The following is a 22,117-nucleotide window of genomic DNA, read 5'->3' as shown; positions in this document are numbered from 1 at the left end:
TAAAAAAAATCACTCAGACGAAGAATCAAGATAGGCTTGACATCAAAATAATAATACCTTGTTAGCGCAAGCTAAGTATATGAAAAGCTCTGAAGAGTGATAAAGACAAAAACACATTTTTGTTCCATTTGAAGGAAAAATTGTACTGCCCGAGGTCAGAACTCAGAGGTGGTCCATGATCTGAGTGCTGAAAAAAAGACAAAAACTGACAAAAACAGAGGCTTTCTTTTCTTCTGTTTTACCATTTTTCAAAAAAATAAGTGATTAAATGGCTATTTGTACTGATATTCAGTATCCATTGTGAATACTTACTTACTTGTTGCTGTAGATTGCAAAAACCTTTAATATGTGGTGTGTAGTTCATACATAATTTATTTAATAAGACAAGGATTTGTGATGTTTTCAGTTGCACCAATTGTTTTCAATTTTTATTTCATGTCAATTCCTGTTTCTAGTTCTGAAATGCCCAAGGAGTTTCAGAAGACAACAGAAGTATTACCGTTTACGAATTATGGATTGTCCACAGTCGAGGAATTCCGGAAAGTTGAAACTGATATACAGCATTTAGAATATTTAAAGAAGATTGGTCTATCCAATGAAGAGATAAAATTGTACCAAGAAAACGAGGCAGGTCTCTTAGAACAGCGTAATAAGATCGAGTCAAGTATATTGAAGACAAAGCTGAAGGCCTTGTATAATAAGATTAATGATTCACAAAATGTAGCCGGAAGGTAAGTAAATGGGTCTATGGTTCAACCTACAGTACCTTTTGGGTATCAAAAATAACTACAGTTACTATAAAAAACTATAACTATAGTATAATTACAGTATAAGTACAGTTACAGAATCCTGTCGTGCTATTTTTTCCTTCCAACCAATGCATGTGTTGTGTGCATTTATTTAATTCCTTAAAAACACACATTGATTTGAAAGTAAGAAGTGTGTTCTGGAATCAAACCCCAGACCACCTAAATAGGAGACTGATGTCTTTCTTAACCACTAAGCTTTTATACCCTACTAGCCGATGCCCGCGACTTCGCCCGCGTGGATTTAGGTTTTTCAAAATCCTGTGGGAACTCTTTGATTTTCCAGGATAAAAAGTAGCCTATGTGCTAATCCAGGATATTATCTATCCATTCCAAATTTCAGCCAAATCTGTCCAGTAGTTTTTGTGTGAAGGAGTAACAAACAACACACAAACTGTTGCCTTTATAATATTAGTGTGATTAATGTGATATTAGTGTGATAGTGTGAAGTGTGATCTTATATTATTAAAATATCCTAAAACTTTCTAGCTCCAAATCTTCCATTGACACACCAAGCACATCCACCGCTCAACAAAATGAAACAATCAGTAGAATACACAAACCATCAAAATTCTACGCTCCGGGGCATCCTATGAACGAACTCAAAGAAATAGAAGAAGATCTATTTGGTCACTTAAAGAATGACAACATTATACCAATAACCAAAAGACGGAAAATACTAAGACGGCTTGAACGTAAAAAAGAGAAGTTAATGTTGCAACAAAAGGATCCAGGTATTGACCCTATAGCAGGACCGTCTCAAGTTAAACCAGGCAGTCTATGGGATGTTAAGGAATTGCCAGAGAAAGTTCGACCTTCACAATCTAGTAATGATAATACTATAGGTAAGGATTGTTAATATCTCTATCTCTCTTGTTAATATATTTTAATATCTCTGAATAAGTGGATGATGCCGTCCGCGTGGACTTTCCCATTGGAACTTTAATGTTCCAGAATAAAAAGTAGCCATTGGAGTTGTTTCTGATATCTATCACTAAACTAAAAGAGTATCTGCATTTTTTCTTTTTAATATTGCTAAAAAAGGATGGCACATATTTAGTCAAAATTAGTTACTTAATTAAAATTATTATTTGTATTATTATTGAAGCTTTATTACACCGAAAAATAGAAATTTTCAAGCAGATAAAGAAATTATTTCATATTTATTTTTTACACTTAGGACCTAAAAAGGTATGATTTTATTTCTAGGGCCTAAGAAACGGACAATGTACACAATAAAGGATGACAAAATAGTCAGGTTAGAACCTGTACAGCATCAGGAAGAAGCCCAGGAGTTTAGAGCGGTGGATATTGTGATGCCAGTCAACGCTGCAGAAGAGCAGCTTCTCGAGGGTACCAAGATGAGCTTGGATGATATCAAGAAAATTGACAGGTTTAAAGACTATGAACCTGGGATACCTTCCAAAGTAAGCTTTTTTCTCTCTCTCTACGTCTTCTACCTTCAGATGCGTCCTTGGACTATAAACAGATTTAGGGACTTGAACATTTAAGAACCCCAAATCCAAAGTCAGTCATTTATTCAAATTGGGTACTATTGTACACTTAATGATTGTCAAACCATGATGTAGTGGTGATAATGAATTATATTAACTCCAAACTAAAGCTACAAGGGTTCGAAACGCGCCTAAGTCATAGCTAAGGTATTAGTAATTACTTTTTATATCAGTAACTTCCCTTTTAAAAGCAGTTATAGTAGCCTAATGGTTGAGCCGGTGAATCTATTCAGGTAGTTCTGGGGTTTAAACCAAGCATGCGCCTCTAATTTTTCGAAGTATATTAGTTTTAGGCAATTAGTCAATATCACTTGCTTTAACAGTGAAGGAAAACATCGTGAGAAAACCTGCATGCTGATTTATTTATTTATTTATTTATTTTACATCTAATTGAACGGCACTTACACGAACTAGATGATTAATTATTATACAAATACAAAAAGAAAAGAAAAAAAAAGGTGAAGATAGAACAAAATATGATACAATAAAAGATTTTAAATTTTGAATGTATGTACGCTGAGAGCACTGAATGATCCTGTTCATTCAATGCTCCCCGCGTACCTCAGTAACTCCTGAACCAACGATGCCCACCCGTCATTGAGTGGATCCCATTGATCATTTATATCCTTGTAATGCTATGCATGCATGCTATGGCCTAAACCCAATCATTCTGAGTGGGCTGGGATGATGAGATATAAGGCACCTAGTAAGATACTGAGGGTAAATTTCTTGCGGTGGCGTGCGGTGCGGTTGTAGAAAAAGGAGAGTGGAGTGAGGTCAAACAGCTCTTCAGATCTAAAATTTGTTGTTGCAGGTCCTATTCCTCAAGAACATATCTCCGTCAGTACCTCAAGAGCAGCTGTCACTGCTGTTCAACCAGTTCCATTTGGAGAACGGCGGCCCGGTCGAGCTGCGGCTCATGGCCGGCCGCATGCGAGGACAGGCCTTTGTCACCTTCCTAAGTAAATTGCTATACTTATTTTGATGAAACTTTTTTCTTACATAATATATGTATGCATGTTTTTACTATAGTGGAGTCAGTGAAGCCATATAACAAGACAATTACAATCCCGGTATCTTTAAAACAAGAGTGAATAGGCACCTTCTAGGTAAACGCGTCCCATCTTAGATCACATCATCACTTTCCATCAGGTGTAATTGTGGTCAAGCGCTTGCCTATAGTGAATAAAAAAAAAGTCATTTACTCCACTATCATAAAATGCTAGTCAATTTTGTGGATTACCTATATATTTCTCAAGAACACCTATCAATACCTCAATTTTTTTTTAAATAGATAACAATGGTTTTTTTTTTCATTATTACAGGCGAAGATCTCGCCATACAAGCATTAGAAGAGGTTAATGGTACTATCATGGGAGGGCGACCCATCATCGCGCAGTTTGGCAGAAACAGCAACCGCATACAAATGGAAGAGAATAGATAGAAAAAAAAACATCACTTTTTTTTTTAAATAAATTTTTATTTCTAAGTCCAACGCATCAGACCTTCATATACTTTGACATACAGGATGTACCTAATTGGTTATTGAAATCAAAACACTAAGGTTAAATTCTATAGATCGGTCTTTGACTTTGCTCAAACTTAGGACTGTTAAAACGAGACAGCGTTATATCGCTGGCATATATCGGTCTCGTTTTATCAAACTTAAGACTGTTAAAACGAGACAGCGTTATATCGCTGGCATATATCCGTCTCGTTTTATCAAACTTAAGACTTAAAACGAGACAGCGTTATATCGCTGGCATAAATCGGTCTCGTTTTATCAAACTTAAGACTTAAAACGAGACAGCGTTATATCGCTGGCATAAATCGGTCTCGTTTTATCAAACTTAAGACTTAAAACGAGACAGCGTTATATCGCTGGCATAAATCGGTCTCGTTTTAACTGAAACTTAAGTCTAAGCAAAGTCAGTGCGCTCTGATTTCAACCTCAAAGAAGTAGCGCTGCAGTCGTTCTTCCAAAGTAAAATCAAGCTTAGTTTGAGTTGTAAAGGAGGATTCACAACTGCGCACGCGCACGAACCGTGCACACTACGCGTATTGAATACCTATGGACGCATCACTCTATGCACACGTTTATGACGCGAATGCGTATTATATCATGTTTGTTCTAACTCCCAAAAACTCACGCCGTGATTTCTGGAACATGCACGACATTATGCTCTTATGTTGCGAGGTGTGTGCAAGAATCGTGCGCGTGCGCAGGTGTGGAACGAACTTTATCAAGCGCTTCTGGTCCACTTCACTCTACAGCTGTGCGTTGCACCTTAGTGTATTCATAAGTAAATACATATTTTTATTTATTAATTAAGTAAACTAATATATTCTAATTAGATAATAATCTAGATGTCCTGTAAATAAACTATGTGATTAACAAAACCGTGTTTTTTATTTACGAATTTTTATGGTAAAAGTAGGACTTTTAATTAATACATGCAAGTGTATAAGGAGCTGGCCATTTACGTTTAAAACAAAAAATATAGAAGGTGCGTCCAGATTATATAACATGTTACATAACTTAGGTGATCGCCGCCAACGTCCGACAATCGGTTACCGATTTTTTTTGCCGGCGAAAATAAAACTACAGATTGCAATATTGAAACGCAGACGTCCTACAAAAAGTCAACTAAAAACAAAGAAAATAAAAGTCGGCGAAATTATCGGCCCTACTATTATAAATATTTCAGAGTCTGACGTTGGCTGAGCACATTAATTATAACATTCTTGAAATAACAGGTCCACCTGACTAAAACAAGAAACATAGTAGAATTTGAATAAGAAGTTATTTTGTATGCTACTCTATGGCATATTATAGTTACTGTACCCATAAACATAACATCTGGTGTACAATCTATACAAATAAATGAACATAACGAAATGAAATGTTATGAAACAATGTTTTATAACACACAATGTTATTAATAATTCGTCGCTTAGTTTACGTAATTAATTATCACCACTGTATCATTTTACAAATCTGACCATCAAAAGGAGTACAATAGTAGCTACTTTGAACAAATAAATGATTTTGAGTGTTTTATTGAGTTTTTTTTTAATTAGTCTGCACGCACCATTAGAATCAAATGAACTGGAATATACATGCAAAATATTTTATAAGACACCATTGATACATGATAAGTCATTGATTTTTACAGCTTACTACAAAATTTTGGTAAAAATACGTCATTTATCACCACCAAAACTGCAATAATTAGGTATATACACCTTAATTACCGATTTTTCCCAAGCTTATATACTTTCCATCTTTCGGAATCACTATATCACTAAATACTATACAGTCCTTCCTCTATATCTTTATTGAAATAACAGTATTCCGTTTTATTAATAAAAATCGGCTAAGTGCGAGTCGGACTCGTACACAAAAGGTTCCGTACAAGTAATAACACTAATTTTCATGACCATTTTCAAATTTTTATTGGAGGCAATAGAAATACATACACATTTTGTGAAAATTTCAACTCTACCTATTCGGTTCATGAGATAAAGCCCGCTGACAGACAGATGGAAATCGCGGCGGAAACTTAGTAATAGCGCCCCATTGGCACCCTTCGGGTGTGAAAACCTAAAAATTTCAAAATGGCCGCCATGTGAATTAAAAAAAAATAAGTGTTATTTCTTGTACGATGGTGTAGTGTGACCTAACCAACAAGTAATATCTATATTTTTTATTTATTTTTGAAAGAATATTAGCCATGTTAAATGACTAATATTCCCCTTTCCTCTCCAACTAAGCGTCAGGCTTGTGCTAGGAGTAGGTACGACAATAGTGCAACGGGCGGGCTTTGAACCGTCGACCTTTCGGTTTTCAGTCCACTCCTTTACCAGTTGAGCTATTGAAGCTCTAAATATGATAGCCTATAAGCACTTGTATATGTATCTCAATGTACATATACATACACGTATATCAAATCTTTGAAAAGAGCAATCGCCGAGTTTCTTGCTGGTTCTTCTCTGTAGAAAAGGCATTCCGAACCAGTGGTAGAAGCTTTTGACGATTCAAAAGTACTTGTAAAAGTCTAATAGAATAAAAATAATTTGAATTTGAATGTGTTCCTACGAATAAAGCAATCCTAAACCAAGTCTGCGGATGTTTGCTCATTTCTGACACTTTGTCCCAAGCTTAGAATGGTACGGAACCCTTTGCGTGCGTGTCTTGCACTTGGCCGGTTGATTAATAAGACTGAAGCCATAATGTGAGTTCACTGCGCGTCCTTAGAGGCTGACTTCCTGCGGCGCTTGACGACGCGCTTGGGTGACAATCATTCCGACTCCTTCTTAGCTGGTGGTTCCTCTTCTGAAAAGTGAAACATGATGAATGAATATACTTTTAGTACACCACAAAATTAGTACAGAAAAAACTCACACAAAGCTCAACAATATAAATGATATTTTTTTTAATCCCATAGGAAGTTAGAGATTGTTTTATTTTATTTTATAGATAGATACTATGTATGTATAATCAGCAAATAAATAATTTAAATTACTAGTGCTTGGCTGCAATCAGACCTGCCGGGCGATTCAGAACACTCGATTTGGTAAGTTACCGTTCGATAAGACGTACTCTTCATTGAAAAATACGTCTTATCGAACGATAACTTACCGAATCGAGTGTTCTGAATCGAACGGCTGGTGGTGGCAAGTGATGATGTAGCCTAAGATGGAGCGTGCTTGCCTAGAAGATGCCTATTCACTCTTAAAGGTACCCATGTTGTAATTGGAGGGGAAAAATAATGCTGGAAGGGCGTTCCAAATCCTAGCAGTTCAAATTAGGAACGACGAGGCTGTTAGCTATCCAAGGAATGCTCTGGAAGCCGTACTTACACTCACACACATCGTGTGCGGACAGGTCGATGTACCGGTAGTAGTAATAGGTAACTAAATCAGTTGGCTGGCAGACACCAGAGGGTCAGTTATTAACAAATAAGAGAATGATATGGCTACTCACGCTTGAACTCATGGTGTGGCTGGTTATAGTGCTCAGGCGGGTAGTAGTGCGGGTAGGCGGGGAATCCGCCCGCGTAGCCGGGGTAGTAGCGGCCGTAGGGCGCCGCCCCGTAGCCTCCTGAAACAAAGTACATTCTAAGTTATCATTTTAGTGGTAACATTTCCATGATGAAAAGTATTTGTATGTGTTAATTCAGAGTATAAGCTATCTCCATTCCAAACTTCATCCAAATTGGTTCAGACATTGCTGCGTGAAGGAGTAACAAACATCCCAGGTTTCATATTTATTTTATTAGATTGGATATATAATTGGAAAGATATTTGGAATAGGATATTTTTTACCCCCGACCCAAAAAGAGGGGTGTTATAAGTTTGACGTGTACCTGTGTTTCTGTGTATCTGTGTATCTGTCTGTGGCATCGTAGCGCCTAAACGAATGAACCGATTTTAATTTAGTTTCTTTTTGTTTGAAAGGTGGCTTGATCGAGAGTGTTCTTACTTCTTAGCTATCATCCAAGAAAATCGGTTCAGCCGTTTGAAAGTTATCAGCTTTTTTCTAGTTACTGTAACCTTCACTTGTCGGGGGTGTTATAAATTTTTAATTTACACTTGTGTACTTAACTAGCTGTGCATGGTTGACGTTGTTTGCATGAATTTGGTTTTTTTTAAAGTAGCCTATATCACTCTTCAGGTCTTAACCATGACAAAAAGTAACGTCGATCTGTTGCTCTGATGCGGCGTTATTGAAGGACAAACCAACAAACAATCACATTTTCGCATTTATATTATAGGCAGTGACAGAGAGCAATTCTCTCAATATTCAATGCGAATCAAATGCACTCTTTGACTAAAAGAAAAGCAAAATAAGTGATGTTTGAAAATATTGAAGCCTACATTAATAAAGGGGTCGCCGTAATAGGTGATTACCTGGCGGCGGCGGGCCTCCGTGCGGTGGCGCGGGGTGCGCCGGTGCGTTGGGGTTCGGAGGCATCATCATTGCTGCAACAAATCATTTTATCAATTAACTAGTTGACTAGAATAAATCTAAAATTTAGTTCTGCTCATAATCAGAACAAGTTCAAAGTTTTCATAAAACGTAAATTGATTGAAAAATCCTATTACAATGAGAAGGATTATTTAAATGATGAGAAAGCTTGGGAATGAGTTGCCAAACAACTTTGATGGTTCGAATAAGATAAGTGATTTTGTAAAGTGGTGATTAAAAAAAAAAATTGCTGACTGAGTTTGTTGTGGGCTCTTCTCAGACTTGCGCGCGTTTGGAACTCTCGTAGCTTTAGTTTTAAGTTTACTAATTAATTATCACCACTATATAGTCTTTAAAATCTAACAATTTTGACTATTAAAAGGTAAATGATTTTGATTTTTTAACCCCCAACCCAAAAAGAGGGGTGTTATAAGTTTGACGTGTGTATCTGTGTATCTGTGTGTCTGTGTATCTGTGTATCTGTGTATCTGTGTATCTATGTATCTGTGTATCTGTCTGTGGCATCGTAGCGCCTAAACGAATGAACCGATTTTAATTTACTTTTTTTTGTTTGAAAGGTGGCTTGATCGAGAGTGTTCTTAGCTATAATCCAAAAAAATTGGTTCAGCCGTTTAAAAGTTATCAGCTATTTTCTAGTTTTCTTGTAGAAAAGAAGGTTAGATAACCCTTAGGTTCATAATATTCAAGTGTCAATTGACAAATATCAAGCTGTCAAGATGGCCGTTGCCTAGATATACATAATTATTTATTTGAAAATGATTTGTCGGGGGTGTTGAAAATTTTTAATTTACACTTGTTTATTTTGAATCAGTGGCAATGTCACTTACGTGGATGTGGCGGCGACGTGATCTGTGGCTGCGGCGGCGGCGGCGCGGCGGCGACGGGTGGCGGCGCCTCTTTGGCCTCTACCTTCATTTCCACCGGCTTGTCTTCCTTGCGCTCAGGGGGGCCTGGTTTACGTTAATTATAATTCAGTCAAAGTTATAAGAGCAAGATCCCAGGATTCCCAGATGTTAGATTAAGTTAGATGTTACAAACAGCACATCGTCATAATAATCCCATCGTCGGCTCACTACTGATCACTACTATCCTCTCAGAATGAGAAGGGCCTGCCAATTGGCCAAGTGCGAATTGGCAAACTACACACCTTTGAGAACATTATGGAGAACTCTCATACAGCCTTACCCTTACCTTCGTATTCGGAGGCATGCAGCCTTAACCTTACCTTCGTTTTCCTGTGCAATGGCTTCCGGAGCAGGCTCCTTGGTGTCTGTGTCAGGCTTGTTCAGCTCGGTGGTGACATTGCTGTCAGGTTTCACTTCCGTGGTGGACACTTTGTCCACTTGTGTGGGCGCGTTGGGCCCCGACTCCGTTGACTTGATAGCGTTCTGGTCTTGGTCCATTGGCTACAGAGATAGTAAGGGGTTTTAATTTTTATGACTCCCTTTTCTAGTGTTCCCATTAGATTACAACGTGGGGTTATTGAAGGGGCTGACCAACAAATTTCTGAAAGGCCGGCAACTCACCGGCGCAACCTCTGGTGCTGCAAATGTTCATGGGCAGCGGTGATCACTTAACATCAGGTGACCCGTCTGCTCGGTATTTTGTCATAAAAAAAATATTTTTGTCACGAAACCGTGTGAAAGAAAGAATAGTGAGTTAGTTGATTGACTGATCAACGAAATAAGGGAGGCCACCCACGGCGACTTTTTGCAAGCGGTTCAATCATGCGCGTCTGCATCGCTACTTTTGGCGGTTAGTCGCATTTGCAACGCGACTGTATCGTCTTTTTAACTGACTTCTTGCGACTGTTTTGCTATTGAATCGCTGTAAAAGCCGCCGTGGGTGACCCCAAGATGTCAACTGTTATAGAAATGGGTCATTTATCGCGCACGGGTAGTAAATATGGTGAAGTGAAGCTAACCTCGTGTGGTCTGTTCTGCGGTTGCTGCACAGCGGTGGGGTTGACGCCACGTCGCAGCTGCTCCAACGCTCGCTCCACCATGCGACTGAATGTGTCGTCGTCTACTGCTGGTTTGCAGTGCTATAAGAAGGAACTTTTTAACAGAATTTTCCTTAGCAGCGTTAAAAAACAAAAAATGGAACGTCAAGGTGTACTCTCACAGGATTTTTGATGTGCTGATTACAAAAATTGTAATTATTTTTAAATCCGAGATGGCGCACTCACATTTTTGAATACAACCTTTCTGGCGCAGTGGTGAGCGTTGTGGTCTTTTAAGCGGGAGTCCCGGGTTCGATTCCCGGCAGGGGCAATTTGGTAATCTATATTTTCTAAAATGTCTCTAGTCTGGTAGTCTGGTCTGGTGGGAGCCTTTGGCCGTGGCTAGTTATCAAATTACCGGCAAAACCGTGCCGCTAAGCGATTTAGCATTCCGATAAATCGCTTGGTACCGTGTAGAAAACGATCAGGGATACGGGCATAATAAAACTGTCATATCCCTTTCAAGCCCGCTTCCATCTTAGACTGCATCATCACTTACCATCAAATGAGTCAAGGACTAACTTGTATCAGAATAAAATATAGTATAGAACTTTCTCCCTTCTTCCGTTACCTTCTTCAACTCCTCCTGGAACGCTTCGCTACTCTCGATGAACTTGCGCTTTTTCGCTTCGAACTTCTCTTCGATCTGCTGCAACTCGTCTTCTAGTTTTTTCTGATGCATTGTCAGTGACTGTACTTGTTTTTTCAAAATCTGGAAACGTTTGTATGGTTGTAATGGTTTTCATGTTTCACACTCAGTGAATCTAGTTGTAGAGATCTTTTTAATGCAAATTTAGCTCTGAATATTATTTATTTGGCGAATCCATACAATTTTTCAATAAGATATTAGTATGAATACAGAGGGTTGTCAACAGAACTAGTGGTTGGGGGAAAATAATAAAATATACAAAGAGAGGTTGGAGACAACTAGGTTGATTAGTACAGTACTATACAGTGCGTAATCACTAGAACGCTAACAAAAACTTAGCATTATTACTACCTAAGCACAATCGAACGCTAATAACCATATTTTGCCTTATACATGAACTTTTAGTGATATAGTATTTTTCAAATCCGCATTCTTCTTCTTCTTCTCTCTGGGCTGGTTTCCGCACTTAAACGTTTGTGCGTGTGTTGCCCCTCCCCGCCGAAGTCTTCACTCCAGCCATCCAAGCTCGCTCCAGAAGCCAAGTAGACCGCCCAGGTTGCCGAGGAAAATCCGCATTGTACAGCGTGGAAAACTAGAGTTCACTGCCCCAACTACGATACGGCATTAACTCTGAGTGGCTTATTTACGCTATGGTTGTTGACCTTTGGCGTCAGTCAGATGTTTTCTTTGCAATATTACGTCACTCACTATAATCATTAATCACAAACTTTAAAAATACATGTTTTTTTGGTAATTTATCAATATCATCAATACTATCACCTGTCTTCGTTTGTACTAGATAGCATTCTAATCATACCCTGTATACATAGGGAAAGATTGGAGGCGACTTGGTAGATTAGTAATTTGACGAAATGTTGGCTATAAAACAATATTACAAGAGGATGAGGCTGCCATAAAGTATCGTGTACCTGCATCCGAGCAGTGGTCACAACGGAGCGGACGTCGGGAACCACTGTGTCGGAGAATATCTCGTTGATGAGGCGGTGGTTCCGTAGGTATCGCGCGTAGGCCACGTGCTTCACTGATAGGCCCTCGTCCTGATCTGGAACCAACGTAACCACAGTTTAGCAACATACAGTTGGGTTTAACCCAGATGCCATGGACCACTACGAAAAATATTTAAATGATAAGAAAGCTTGGGAATACGTTGCCAAACAGCTTTGATAGTTCTAATAAGTAAAGTGGTGATAACAGAAAAAAGAATATTCGGCTGAGTTCGTTGTGGGCTCTTCTCAGACTTGGGCGCGTTTGGAACCCTCGTAACTTTAGGTTTAAGTTAACGTAATTAATTATTTATCACCACTACATCATTATTTGACAATCAGAAAGTGTACAATAGTAGCCAATTTGAATAAACTAACTAGAAGACTTTGACTTTGAAATTAATACATAACTCAAAAAAAGTAATTCAAGACTCTACTTAGTATTGAAGTATCAGTTATTAATTAATCGATTGGTTTGTTCTTCTTTTGAATATTTTTTGGTCTACTTTGTATAGAAATATCAGTTATTAATTAATCGACTGGTTCACAAGATTGGAGTTTTTTGAAATTTATAGAGTGCAACTGGACACCGAGAGGAAGAGTGGCTGGAGAGGAGGAGAGGTTGGTGGATATTTTACAGAGACAGTGGTAGGTAAAAGGAGTGTATGAGTTGTAAGGATGTACCTTCTTCATCTTCAGCAGGCTGTATGTCAATTCTTCTATCTTGCTGCTGTTGATCCTTCTGTGAAGCACCCTTCTTGCTTGAGCTCTCTTCTTCTAAATTACCAACTGTTCATAAAGAGTTGTATGTTTTATTACGATTATTCACTATCCAGATTTTACAAGCGAAATTACGCTGTTTGTATTATGTACAGAGTATAAATATTTTTATAGACGAACTAAGTTGTGCCCGGAACACTATGACACTATCTATACTAATATTATAAATGCGAAAATGTGTCTGTCTGTCTGTCTGCTACCTTTTCACGGCCCAACACTTTAAACGATTCTGACGAAATTTGGTACAGGGATAGCTTATATTCCGGGGACGGACATAGGCTACTTTTTCTCCCAGAAAATCAAAGAGTTCCCACGGGATTCATAAAGACTCATCCGCTTTACCAATTTGTATGTTTGATACCGAGGTAGCTTGCATCCCTGTAATTGACATATGCAACTTTTATCCCGGAAAATCAACCAGTTCCCACGGGATCTTTAAAAACCTAAATCCACGCGGACGAAGTCGCGGGCATCTTCTGGTTATAAATAGTTACATTACCTAAGAAGAAAAGAAGAAAATAGAGATTTGGGTCAGCATAAAATAATGCCACGCAATTCCGTGCTCACCTTGGCAGACACGGGGAGGTTATTTTAGTCCGTGTAAATCAGACACATCCTGCCAGCAGGCATCCATAGAGATTTTTCCTCCCCCGAAGAAAAAAAAGTTACATTACCTAAATACAAGCCAAATCACATGCAAACAGCGCCATACCCTTACCAACGGCCTTGTTCTTCGCGGCGATGTACGCGAGGTACGCCGGAGAGTTGTGGTACGTCTTCAGACTCTTTTCGTACTCCGACTATTGTGACCCGAGCGTGTGAGTATATGAGGTCGAGGTGACAGTGCATGTGGGGAGAAAATTAGCGGGTTTAGATGTGCGTGGATTTGTTAGTCACAGTACTTTGTGGGTACGATATGATTTCATTGATACTGGCGGGAATTATCACAATTTGGGCGTACCAAAACTTAAATACTTCTGGCTCCAGGGAAGACCAGCGCTGTGCCTGCGTTTCCGACGCAGGCGCAGCGAATTCTGTGTACGCAGAGCCCACTTTGACATCGCTCAGACTTAAGACACTGTTAAAACGAGACAGCGTTATACCGCTGGTATAAATCTGTCCCGTTTTAACTGAAACTTAAGTCTAAGCAAAGTCAAAGTGGGCTCTATAGATTTCAACCTAAGTCAGGCGTCGATTAATTTGACATAAAAATACTTTTTAAAGTGTTTAAGTTTTGGTTACGACCGACCGATATTAGGACCAATATATTTCATGGACCAAAAAAAAAACTGATAATGAAAGGTGGTTTAATGGAAACCATTTACACTTTTTACTGTGCGTGGTTCTTAAATGTGGCTGGATTATTAAATCCTTGTTTTTTCTAAGACATCGTGTGGGTTACATTTAATGAAATAGTACGATATCGAATCGCATTATTTTAGGGACGATTTTTACAATCGCCAAAAAATTCTGACAGATTAATAAAAATACTGTCAAATTAGTCCCCAATTAATATTTTGGCGCGGCGATTGAAAAATTGGCCCCTAATATATCGGCGAGATTGTATTGAAACTGCTTGAGGTACGATATTTGACAAGCAATAAACCAAAATCATAAGTCACTTTTAGTGTTCCGTACGTCCGAATGAAATATGGAACCCTTATAGGATCACTCATATGTCTGTATGTTTGTCCGTCTGTCACCCGTCCGTCTGAAATAATACGGCTATTATGTTGCACACAATCTCTAAACTAAAATTACAAGTCTAAATGCAGGGTGTAAACAGAACATTGCCTTATCTTGTAGCTTTTGTGTACTGCAGAATTTAAACCACAATATTCAAAGGTTTTACTTTTAAAGATTTAGTTCATAGAAATTGATGAAAAATGATCAGAATGTGATGATCGCATATAACTTTTTGACGGCGTAAAAGCAGCCAAAACTTGTACTTATGATGCTTTTTGCTTTTAAAGTCTCGCCGATATGTATGAAAGAACAATGTACCAACACCTAATCCCACATTAAGAACAAGCTTGTGATGTGAATGCGGTGGTTACAGGTACGACTCTCGAGTCGAGCACAGGGTCAAAGGTACCTCTGTTTTTGTGCGCCAGCCATTGCAAATATGCGGGCGACGATTGGTATGTTTTCAACTGTTCTGTGTACTGCGCCTAGGCCCAAAATTATAATGATTACAATAACGTATCACCCTGGCGCAGAGCTGAGCGCTATCCATACTAATATTATAAATGCGAAAGTGTGTCTGTCTGTCTGTCTGCTAGCTTTTCACGGCTCAACAGTTTAACCGATTTTGATAAAATTTGGCACAGAGTTAGCTTACATCCCGGGGAAGGACATAGGCAACTTTTATCCCGGAAAATCAAAGAGGATTAAAACGGGATTAAAAACAAATAAATCCACGCGGACGAAGTCGCGGTCATCATCCAGTGGTCTTATAAACGGGAGGTCCCGGGTTCCATTCCATAGGGGCAATGTGGGAATTTATATTTAAATTTTTCTGGCTATTATAAATGCGAAAGTGTGTTTGTTTGTTGGTTTAATGGTTTTCCTTCCAACAACCGTGAACCATCTCTACCATTTTGGTTGCCTGGAAGAGATCGATAGGTAGCGATAAGGCCGCCAAATTGTATCTACCTGGCTATATTATGTTTTGCTTTGTATGTGTCTTTTCTTTACCTATTAATTTAGTGGTGTACAATAAAAGTATATTCATTAATTCATTCATCCATACTAATATTATAATTGCGAGTGTGTCTGTCTGTCTGTCTGTCTGCTACGTTTTCATTGCTCATCCACTTAACCGATTTGTATGAAAGGTACCGAAGTATCTTGCGTCCCTGTAATCGAAATAGGCAACTTTTTATCCCGGAAAATCAAACAGTTCCCACGGGATCTATAAAAATGTAAATCCACGCGGACGAAGTCGCGGGCATCCTCTAGTCTCTATATAAAGAAAAAAATTACCTTCTCGGCCTCGTATTCGTCGACAAAGGCGTACTTTTCAGTTTGAGGTAGATCCCTCCACATTCCCCCTATGATGCGACCGATCTCCCACAACTTGAGGTCAGGGTTCGCGGCTTTCACGGTGTCCCACACTCGGCGCGAGTACCTCATGTATGGCATCAGGGGCTTTTCTGGAGGCTTCGGGGGCTTGGGCAGGCCGGCACCCTTTAATTAATTTAAAAAACCCTCATTTTATTTTTCGACATCACTTTAATTGTTTACCTGTTCTGTCCTAACATCATTGCATATTTATCATCGGAGAAATTTTTCAACCTATTTATCGCAGATTTTGGTCAATCTAGTAGTTACCAATTTTAATTTTTTCCACAATAGCGGATTAATTAATTAATATGTGGCATCAAAATAGTTTTCTGTGAGTTTTCAATCAACATGAATTCTATTAGACAAAATCTTCTAAAATGGCATGTTTACGAGTATAAGCTATCTTTGTACTGGTTGCATTTAGTCACCGATATAACTTTAATTAAGTTCCCCTTCCCTCTGTCACCCTTTTGAAAACCCTGGGAAATAAGACTCCCTTGGCTCTGCCTGCCACCCTTCTAAAAAATTGGGATGCAGACCCTGTTCTCTCTCCCACAATATCCGAAAAATTGAAAGGCCTGGTATATCTGCCAACCTGCTCGAAAAACTGTTCAAGCTACTACGAAATAAGATACACGTACCCCACCAGCGCCCTTCCCGATCTTCTGCGGTTGGAATCCAGGGTGCGAGTGTAATGTGGAGACGAAGGGGCTCGTCTTGTCATCCTTATTGGCTTGCGTGGCAGCCCCCGCCGTGCGCCGCGCGCTCTCTGCACCGAAACGCTGTTGTTGCCAGCCGTACCCACCCGGCGGGCCCATGCCCGGCCCGCCCTGGTATTGGGGGTGGTACTGGTATTGGTTATGGTGGGGCGGTGCATTCATACCGCCTTCAAGCCAAGCAGCGCGGCAATACAATGAAAGAAAAAACAAAAAGCGTAAGGGAGGGCGGGGGAGGCGGACAGGGCAAAATAAAGTAAATGCACTAAGGCCGGGCGCATACAAACAATTACGACAATCAACTATTCAAACGTGTTAATTCAAGTCTTATTAAATTGTATTCAAACATGTTCAGTTAATTCATTAATCAATTATTTATTAGGTAAGTGTAAATTCAAGAGACAACTATTCAAATGCGTTTAATTTATCAATTGACCATTCAAATTTATCCAGTTAATTAATCGTGGAATGATTAATTATTATATTCTATTATAATTAGTTAAATGATAATTAATACAGCGATCAAATACATAATATTTGATTGTAATTTATTCCAGTTTTTACCAATCAAATAAAATGTTTTAAAACTGTTCGGTTAATACATCAATCGACTATTCAAATGTGTTCAGTGAAATAATATGTTTAGTTAAGTCAACAATCAAACATTCAAACGATAATTTCTATGCAACAAAAAATGGTAATGAACAAGTGATAATAAAATGACAGTTTATAAAATTTTACCAATAAACAAAAAGAGCTTTAGTTTTTTAGTGCTTTCAAATGCAGAAAAGTGCACTATGACTATGGATTGTGCTAAATATTAAATTCAGATGAAATGATGACAGATTAATATGAGATAATAGATGATACATGAATTTGGATGGCATGAATGAAATCTCAATTGAAATATGTTAAAAATAGATTTAGATTTAAAAAGAAACGGTCAAGTGCGAGTTCCATACCACCATACAAGATATAACACATTTGTGTGCAACTAATTATTTGCATGAACACTTTTTAATTTGTTTTTTTGTGATATAAACATAAAATTATGGTTTTCGGTTTTTCTTATTTACTTGTGCTAAGACCTACCTGCCAAATTTCATGAATCTAGGTCAACGGGAAGTACCCTATAGGTTTTGATTCACTTTCCTTGACAGACAGACACACAGACAGACAACGAAGTGATCCTATAAGGGTTCCTTTTTTCCTTTTGAGGTACGGAACCCCAAAAATGATGAATATTGCTATTTATTTTTGATTAGCCCAGTTACTAAACAAAAAATGATAGTATAACCTACTCATATGATTAAAACTCTAGTAATTGTATTTACAAGTTTTGTGAAAAAGTTAAAGTAAGAAATAGAAAGAATATTAACAATGGATTTTATTTTTAATCACTTGTAAATAAGAGTATGAATTCACTTGAAAATATGAGTATGAGTTTTGAATTCAAATTGTGTGTATGCACGATGGTAGTGGCAGATGCTGAAATTAGTTTCAATAGCACTAGCAGTTTAGTAGGCTTCTAACAGATAACAGATGTGATTGCGAGATGGATTTATTAAGGTGTTTTTATTTATTCACTGGAAGCTTTCCACGCGCTATATAAAACTGAGCTTTTCAGGGCACTGTCACATGCAAGAAATTAGGTTATTAACTGATTTAAGCATAAGTGTGAAGTTTCTGCATAGGATTAAAGTACTTAATTAATACTTAATTAGACTATTAGAAATAAATAATTAAACTTGGGTAGCCACTATGTTCACAAACCATATTAGAGTATGTTGCACTCCTCTATTGTAATGTTAATCACTTTAAAAAAGGAAGGACCTTAGTAGGTACGAGCTGTCACATGACGTTGACGTTGATATATTTTGGGTATTGAAACACTATAACGTTAAGGTAAAATGTACCATAAATTAATTGGTTGAATGTCGTATATTCAGTACCTACTAAAAGTACTCGTATACGCATTCGAACCTTACAACAAGGCAGTTTATGGCCCTTTTCCTTTCCGTTATAATGTTACGACTTTCGATGTTCGAAATCTATGAACGTTATTGCGATATGCAAACTTGTACTAAGCCTATGAATTTCTCCTACGCTGATATCGGTCGCGTCTTTCTTACGTACTGTCACAATGGTACTGATTCTCTTGGCAACTAAATTTTAGAGTATCTCCTACCTCTTCTTACTAATGTAAAATGAAAAAGACAGACATAGTTTGACAGTTTTAAATTTAATTTAGAGTTGTCAAACCTTGTGACTTTAGCTGCCAGTCGCGAGCTATATGTTTGTAGCGTGCACTAAAATTTAGAATCTTTAAATGTAAAATTAATGTTCTGTCCTTTTTTAGCAATACTAAAAGGAGGAGGATGCAGATACTCTAAATTTAGTTTAAAGAAAGACAACAGAATCGATGCCAATGTCTATTATTAAGACGACCTGATGGTTTGCGAACCAAGTGGATACCCTCTGCTTTACAAAAAAAGTATGCAAATCAGTTTTAGTAAAACAGAAAAAAAAATCTGTGACAGGTTGATTTCGAGCGTAGCACAGTCCTACATAGTGGGCGGAGACCTTTAAACCCCAAAACCTAAATCGAAAAAGGTGTGAAATTTTGAAAAAAATAATAATATGTAAGTAAATAAATCACATTGGTGTTTACCTCTCATCGTACCGAAACTCATTGGGGGGCCCGCAATCATGTAGTCTGTTTCAAAATAACAAAACATGAAACAAATCCAACTTATAAGAAACAATGTAAGTCTAATGCATAAAAGAATAAAAAGAGAAAAATTAAACAAAATGAAAGATTAAATAAAAAGTTCTGTCTGAGATGCAAAAATGTACGGAGTAGTTAAAAGCGGAGAGTATATGCGCTTCATGCTTGTCTGTATGGCATGATTTTATAGAAATTTCCAGTTATAGAAACAACTCTTTTTTTAATTTACTAATACCTGCATTTTCATGGACTGCCCCCACAGTCCACATTTTTTTTCTTACCATAAAGCTCCATTATATCATTGCTTTATTGCTACTACCATCTAGCCTATGGGCTAATAAGTAATATTATTCTAGCTTAAACTTCTACTTTCCACGTGGACACAAGTTTTTAAGATTCAGCTGAAAATTCTCAAATTCCTTTTACAATGAGTCTAGATAGAGAACCATACCATATAATGTGCATTAATATGTGCTGTATGTACGTAGTTATAATAAGTAGTAAGTACAGAGCAACCTCAATGGGTCCTTAGATGTGAACGGCGACCTCACATCGGAAACGCAGCATTGGAAGACCCCCCCGCCCCCCTCTCCCTCCACCAGGGCGCAATATCGTGGCGTGTGGGCGTATAAGAGACCTATGCCCAGCTGTGGGCATCTATCGGTTGACAATGATGATGATGATTGATGTTCTATTAATAAGAATGTTTCAGAAAAAACTTGTTGGCTCTTGCATAGGTATTTGTTCTAGGAAATTTCTATAAAATCATGGCATCCGACAGAGCGGTTAGATACCAGCATCAACCGAGTACATAAACCGCTAAGCTCGCAACGGCCAGGTCTTGTACTTGCGCATGTTAGGTATGTTAGTATCTAACAACATTCTAAACAATCATTAGACCAGGGTGTCCACTCTATGACCAAATAAATTCATCTGATTTTATACATTCTCTTCCAAAACAAACGTATCTTATAGTTTCAAAATAAACTTGAAAAAGAAATTATATATTACTAGATGATGCCCGCAACTTCACCCCTGTGGATTAGGGATTTTAAAAATCCTATGGGAACTCTTTGATTTTCTGGGATAAAATGTCCTTCCCGGGATGGAAGCTAACTCTGTATCTAATTTCGTCAAAATCAGTTCAACGAATGAGCTGTGAAAAGCTAGCAGACAGACAGACAGACATACTTTCGCATTTATAATATTAGTATAGATTTATTTATTTACAATTTTGACTAAATTACATACAGAGATAGTTTGCATCACAGAGATGTAAATAGGCTACTTTTTAAGGTAAAAAGAGGTTTTAAAAACCTAAGCTCACATAAAGTTGTCCCCACAATGCAAAGGCTTTTTCTCTTACAAATAATAGATATGCTAATTGTAACTTCACATCAAAATACATTCATTGAACTCTAGGTTTTGGTTAATTTTTTTTTACTGTGCAAAATTGACCATTATATAAAAAAATAGCAATTATTTAGAAGAATTTCCAATTATTTAGAAGAAAAGAAAAAGACAGCTAAAAGATGAAGTAAATTAGATCTAAATCTGTAACTCGTAGTAAAACAATAATAATATAATATCTAGTCTTTCAACAAAAAAAAAACACTATTAATCAATACCTTTAGAAATCTCTCTAATTTCCTAAAAAGTGGACACCCTGACATAACTCAAAAATTAATTTACAGGCATTCCTAGTGCCTTAGAAATTAAATCTAGTGAGTCTATATGGGTTTATAAAATCTATCACAATTTTATATAGGGCTTTGCTAAATATTGGATATATTGAGGAGTATGGAAGTATACAAACGCGGATTGCTCTGCGGGCTCGGCATGGACATTGATGTGTTTTGTTTGTAGCTGTTTGGTGTAGCCATGATGCTGAAAATAAAATATAATGAACAATATCAATAAAGTTTACTGTAACAAACTTCACAAAGTAGTTTGGAGATTGGAGAATTCATTATATGGGCCTTGCGTAAGCTATTAAGCAACAAATTGTACATAAATGGTTTATACACTCATTTTATATTATTTTCCATATTAAGTATTTATGGGTAGTGCAAAAAACAGAATTTATTTATAATTTACAGGTGCAGGTACAGGTTAGGATGTATTCAATCATTCTTTGTCAAACAAACAAGTTGTTTACCTGATAATATTAAATAAATGTAGTGTTTAGCTAAATGTTCTTTCTCCTTATGTACAAATTATTGAATTTAATCTGTAAATTCCGTTGAAAATCGTCTAAACATAGCGTCGCTTGCAGACGCCATTTATTCGGCCATTTTGATTTTTGACAGTGACAAGTGACAGTGCCAAATTGTTTTTTTTTTCTCTCGTCTGGCTTTACACAGATTAGACAATGTCAAGTTTGTAGTTATTTATTTTTTTCTCTCTCGTCTGGCTTTACAAAGATTAGTCAATGTCAAGTTTGTAGTTATTTGTAACAAGTTAGGGAAACTATACAAGTATGGACCCCGTCTGTGCCGGCGGTCGCCGACACACGCACGGCACCCCCTTAGAGCGCTTTCCAGTTAGTTTTAACAAAAAAAAACACTCCTAAAAGGCAGAGCACGCCCGCCAACTAACACCAACACAGACGGAGTCCTTGTAGTTATTTACAAGTTAGGGAAATAGTTAAGTATGGACTTCGTGCGTGCTGGCACTCGCCGACACACACGCAATACCCCTCTAGAGCGTTTCCCTGTCAGTTCTACCACCAAAAAACACCAGTGAAACACAAAAACCATCTACTTTTTAACAAAAAAAAAAACCCTCCAAAAAAGCACCGTACGCGCGCCAGCAAACACCAACACAGACGAAGTCCCAAATTGATTTTAATACTTTTAAC

At 37.7% G+C, this 22,117-nt stretch overlaps 2 protein-coding genes across 5 annotated transcripts; one reads left to right on the top strand and one right to left on the bottom strand.

The window, feature by feature from the left end:
- The first annotated feature begins 166 nt into the window (after window positions 1-166).
- LOC123876307 (RNA-binding protein 41-like) lies at window positions 167-4,912 on the top strand. Of its 2 annotated transcripts, none has more exons than XM_045922528.1 (6): window positions 167-351; window positions 456-731; window positions 1,296-1,642; window positions 2,010-2,233; window positions 3,135-3,282; window positions 3,646-4,912. In XM_045922528.1, exons 1-6 carry the CDS (start codon window positions 347-349, stop codon window positions 3,762-3,764), a joined length of 1,119 nt encoding a protein of 372 aa, XP_045778484.1. In that variant the 5' UTR covers window positions 167-346; the 3' UTR covers window positions 3,765-4,912. The 2 variants fall into 2 exon arrangements, with proteins under 2 accessions (XP_045778484.1, XP_045778482.1); XM_045922526.1 differs by having other exon boundaries at window positions 1,296-1,651; window positions 2,016-2,233.
- Window positions 4,913-6,560: 1,648 nt separating this feature from the next.
- Window positions 6,561-21,556, bottom strand: LOC123876306 (SWI/SNF-related matrix-associated actin-dependent regulator of chromatin subfamily E member 1). 3 transcript variants are annotated; one of them, XM_045922524.1, is made up of 15 exons: window positions 21,416-21,556; window positions 21,074-21,144; window positions 19,201-19,245; window positions 16,455-16,699; window positions 15,733-15,936; window positions 14,843-14,918; window positions 12,652-12,756; window positions 11,893-12,026; window positions 10,886-11,026; window positions 10,237-10,356; window positions 9,538-9,718; window positions 9,140-9,262; window positions 8,234-8,305; window positions 7,308-7,424; window positions 6,561-6,656 (listed from the first exon to the last, which is right to left on the bottom strand). In XM_045922524.1, the coding sequence occupies exons 2-15, from the start codon at window positions 21,138-21,140 to the stop codon at window positions 6,622-6,624; spliced, it is 1,665 nt and encodes a 554-aa protein (XP_045778480.1). In that variant the 5' UTR covers window positions 21,141-21,144; window positions 21,416-21,556; the 3' UTR covers window positions 6,561-6,621. The 3 variants fall into 3 exon arrangements, with proteins under 3 accessions (XP_045778480.1, XP_045778479.1, XP_045778481.1); XM_045922523.1 differs by lacking the exon at window positions 14,843-14,918 and adding an exon at window positions 13,466-13,547; XM_045922525.1 differs by lacking the exons at window positions 14,843-14,918; window positions 19,201-19,245 and adding an exon at window positions 13,466-13,547 and having other exon boundaries at window positions 16,455-16,582.
- Between the last annotated feature and the right edge of the window lie 561 nt (window positions 21,557-22,117).

Source organism: Maniola jurtina, chromosome 21, assembly GCF_905333055.1.
Source record: "Maniola jurtina chromosome 21, ilManJurt1.1, whole genome shotgun sequence".
In the NCBI taxonomy this organism is placed as follows: domain Eukaryota; kingdom Metazoa; phylum Arthropoda; class Insecta; order Lepidoptera; family Nymphalidae; genus Maniola; species Maniola jurtina.
Note: the sequence above shows the minus strand (reverse complement) of the source record. Positions and strands in the feature narration are given on the sequence as shown.

What these genes read in the sequence shown, in the direction of transcription:
- LOC123876307 (XM_045922526.1), top strand. An exon ending in AACCTGGGATACCTTCCAAA is followed by an intron (nt 2,234 to 3,134) that starts GTAAGCTTTTTT and finishes TTGTTGTTGCAG; the next exon opens with GTCCTATTCCTCAAGAACAT. An exon ending in GGCCTTTGTCACCTTCCTAA is followed by an intron (nt 3,283 to 3,645) that starts GTAAATTGCTAT and finishes TCATTATTACAG; the next exon opens with GCGAAGATCTCGCCATACAA.
- LOC123876306 (XM_045922523.1), bottom strand. Translation starts at nt 21,140, where the DNA reads ATGGCTACACCAAACAGCTACAAACAAAACACATCAATGTCCATGCCG. An exon ending in CACGTCGCCGCCACATCCAC is followed by an intron (nt 8,306 to 9,139) that starts GTAAGTGACATT and finishes GATTTGTTGCAG; the next exon opens with CAATGATGATGCCTCCGAAC. An exon ending in CGGAGGCCCGCCGCCGCCAG is followed by an intron (nt 7,425 to 8,233) that starts GTAATCACCTAT and finishes ACTTTGTTTCAG; the next exon opens with GAGGCTACGGGGCGGCGCCC.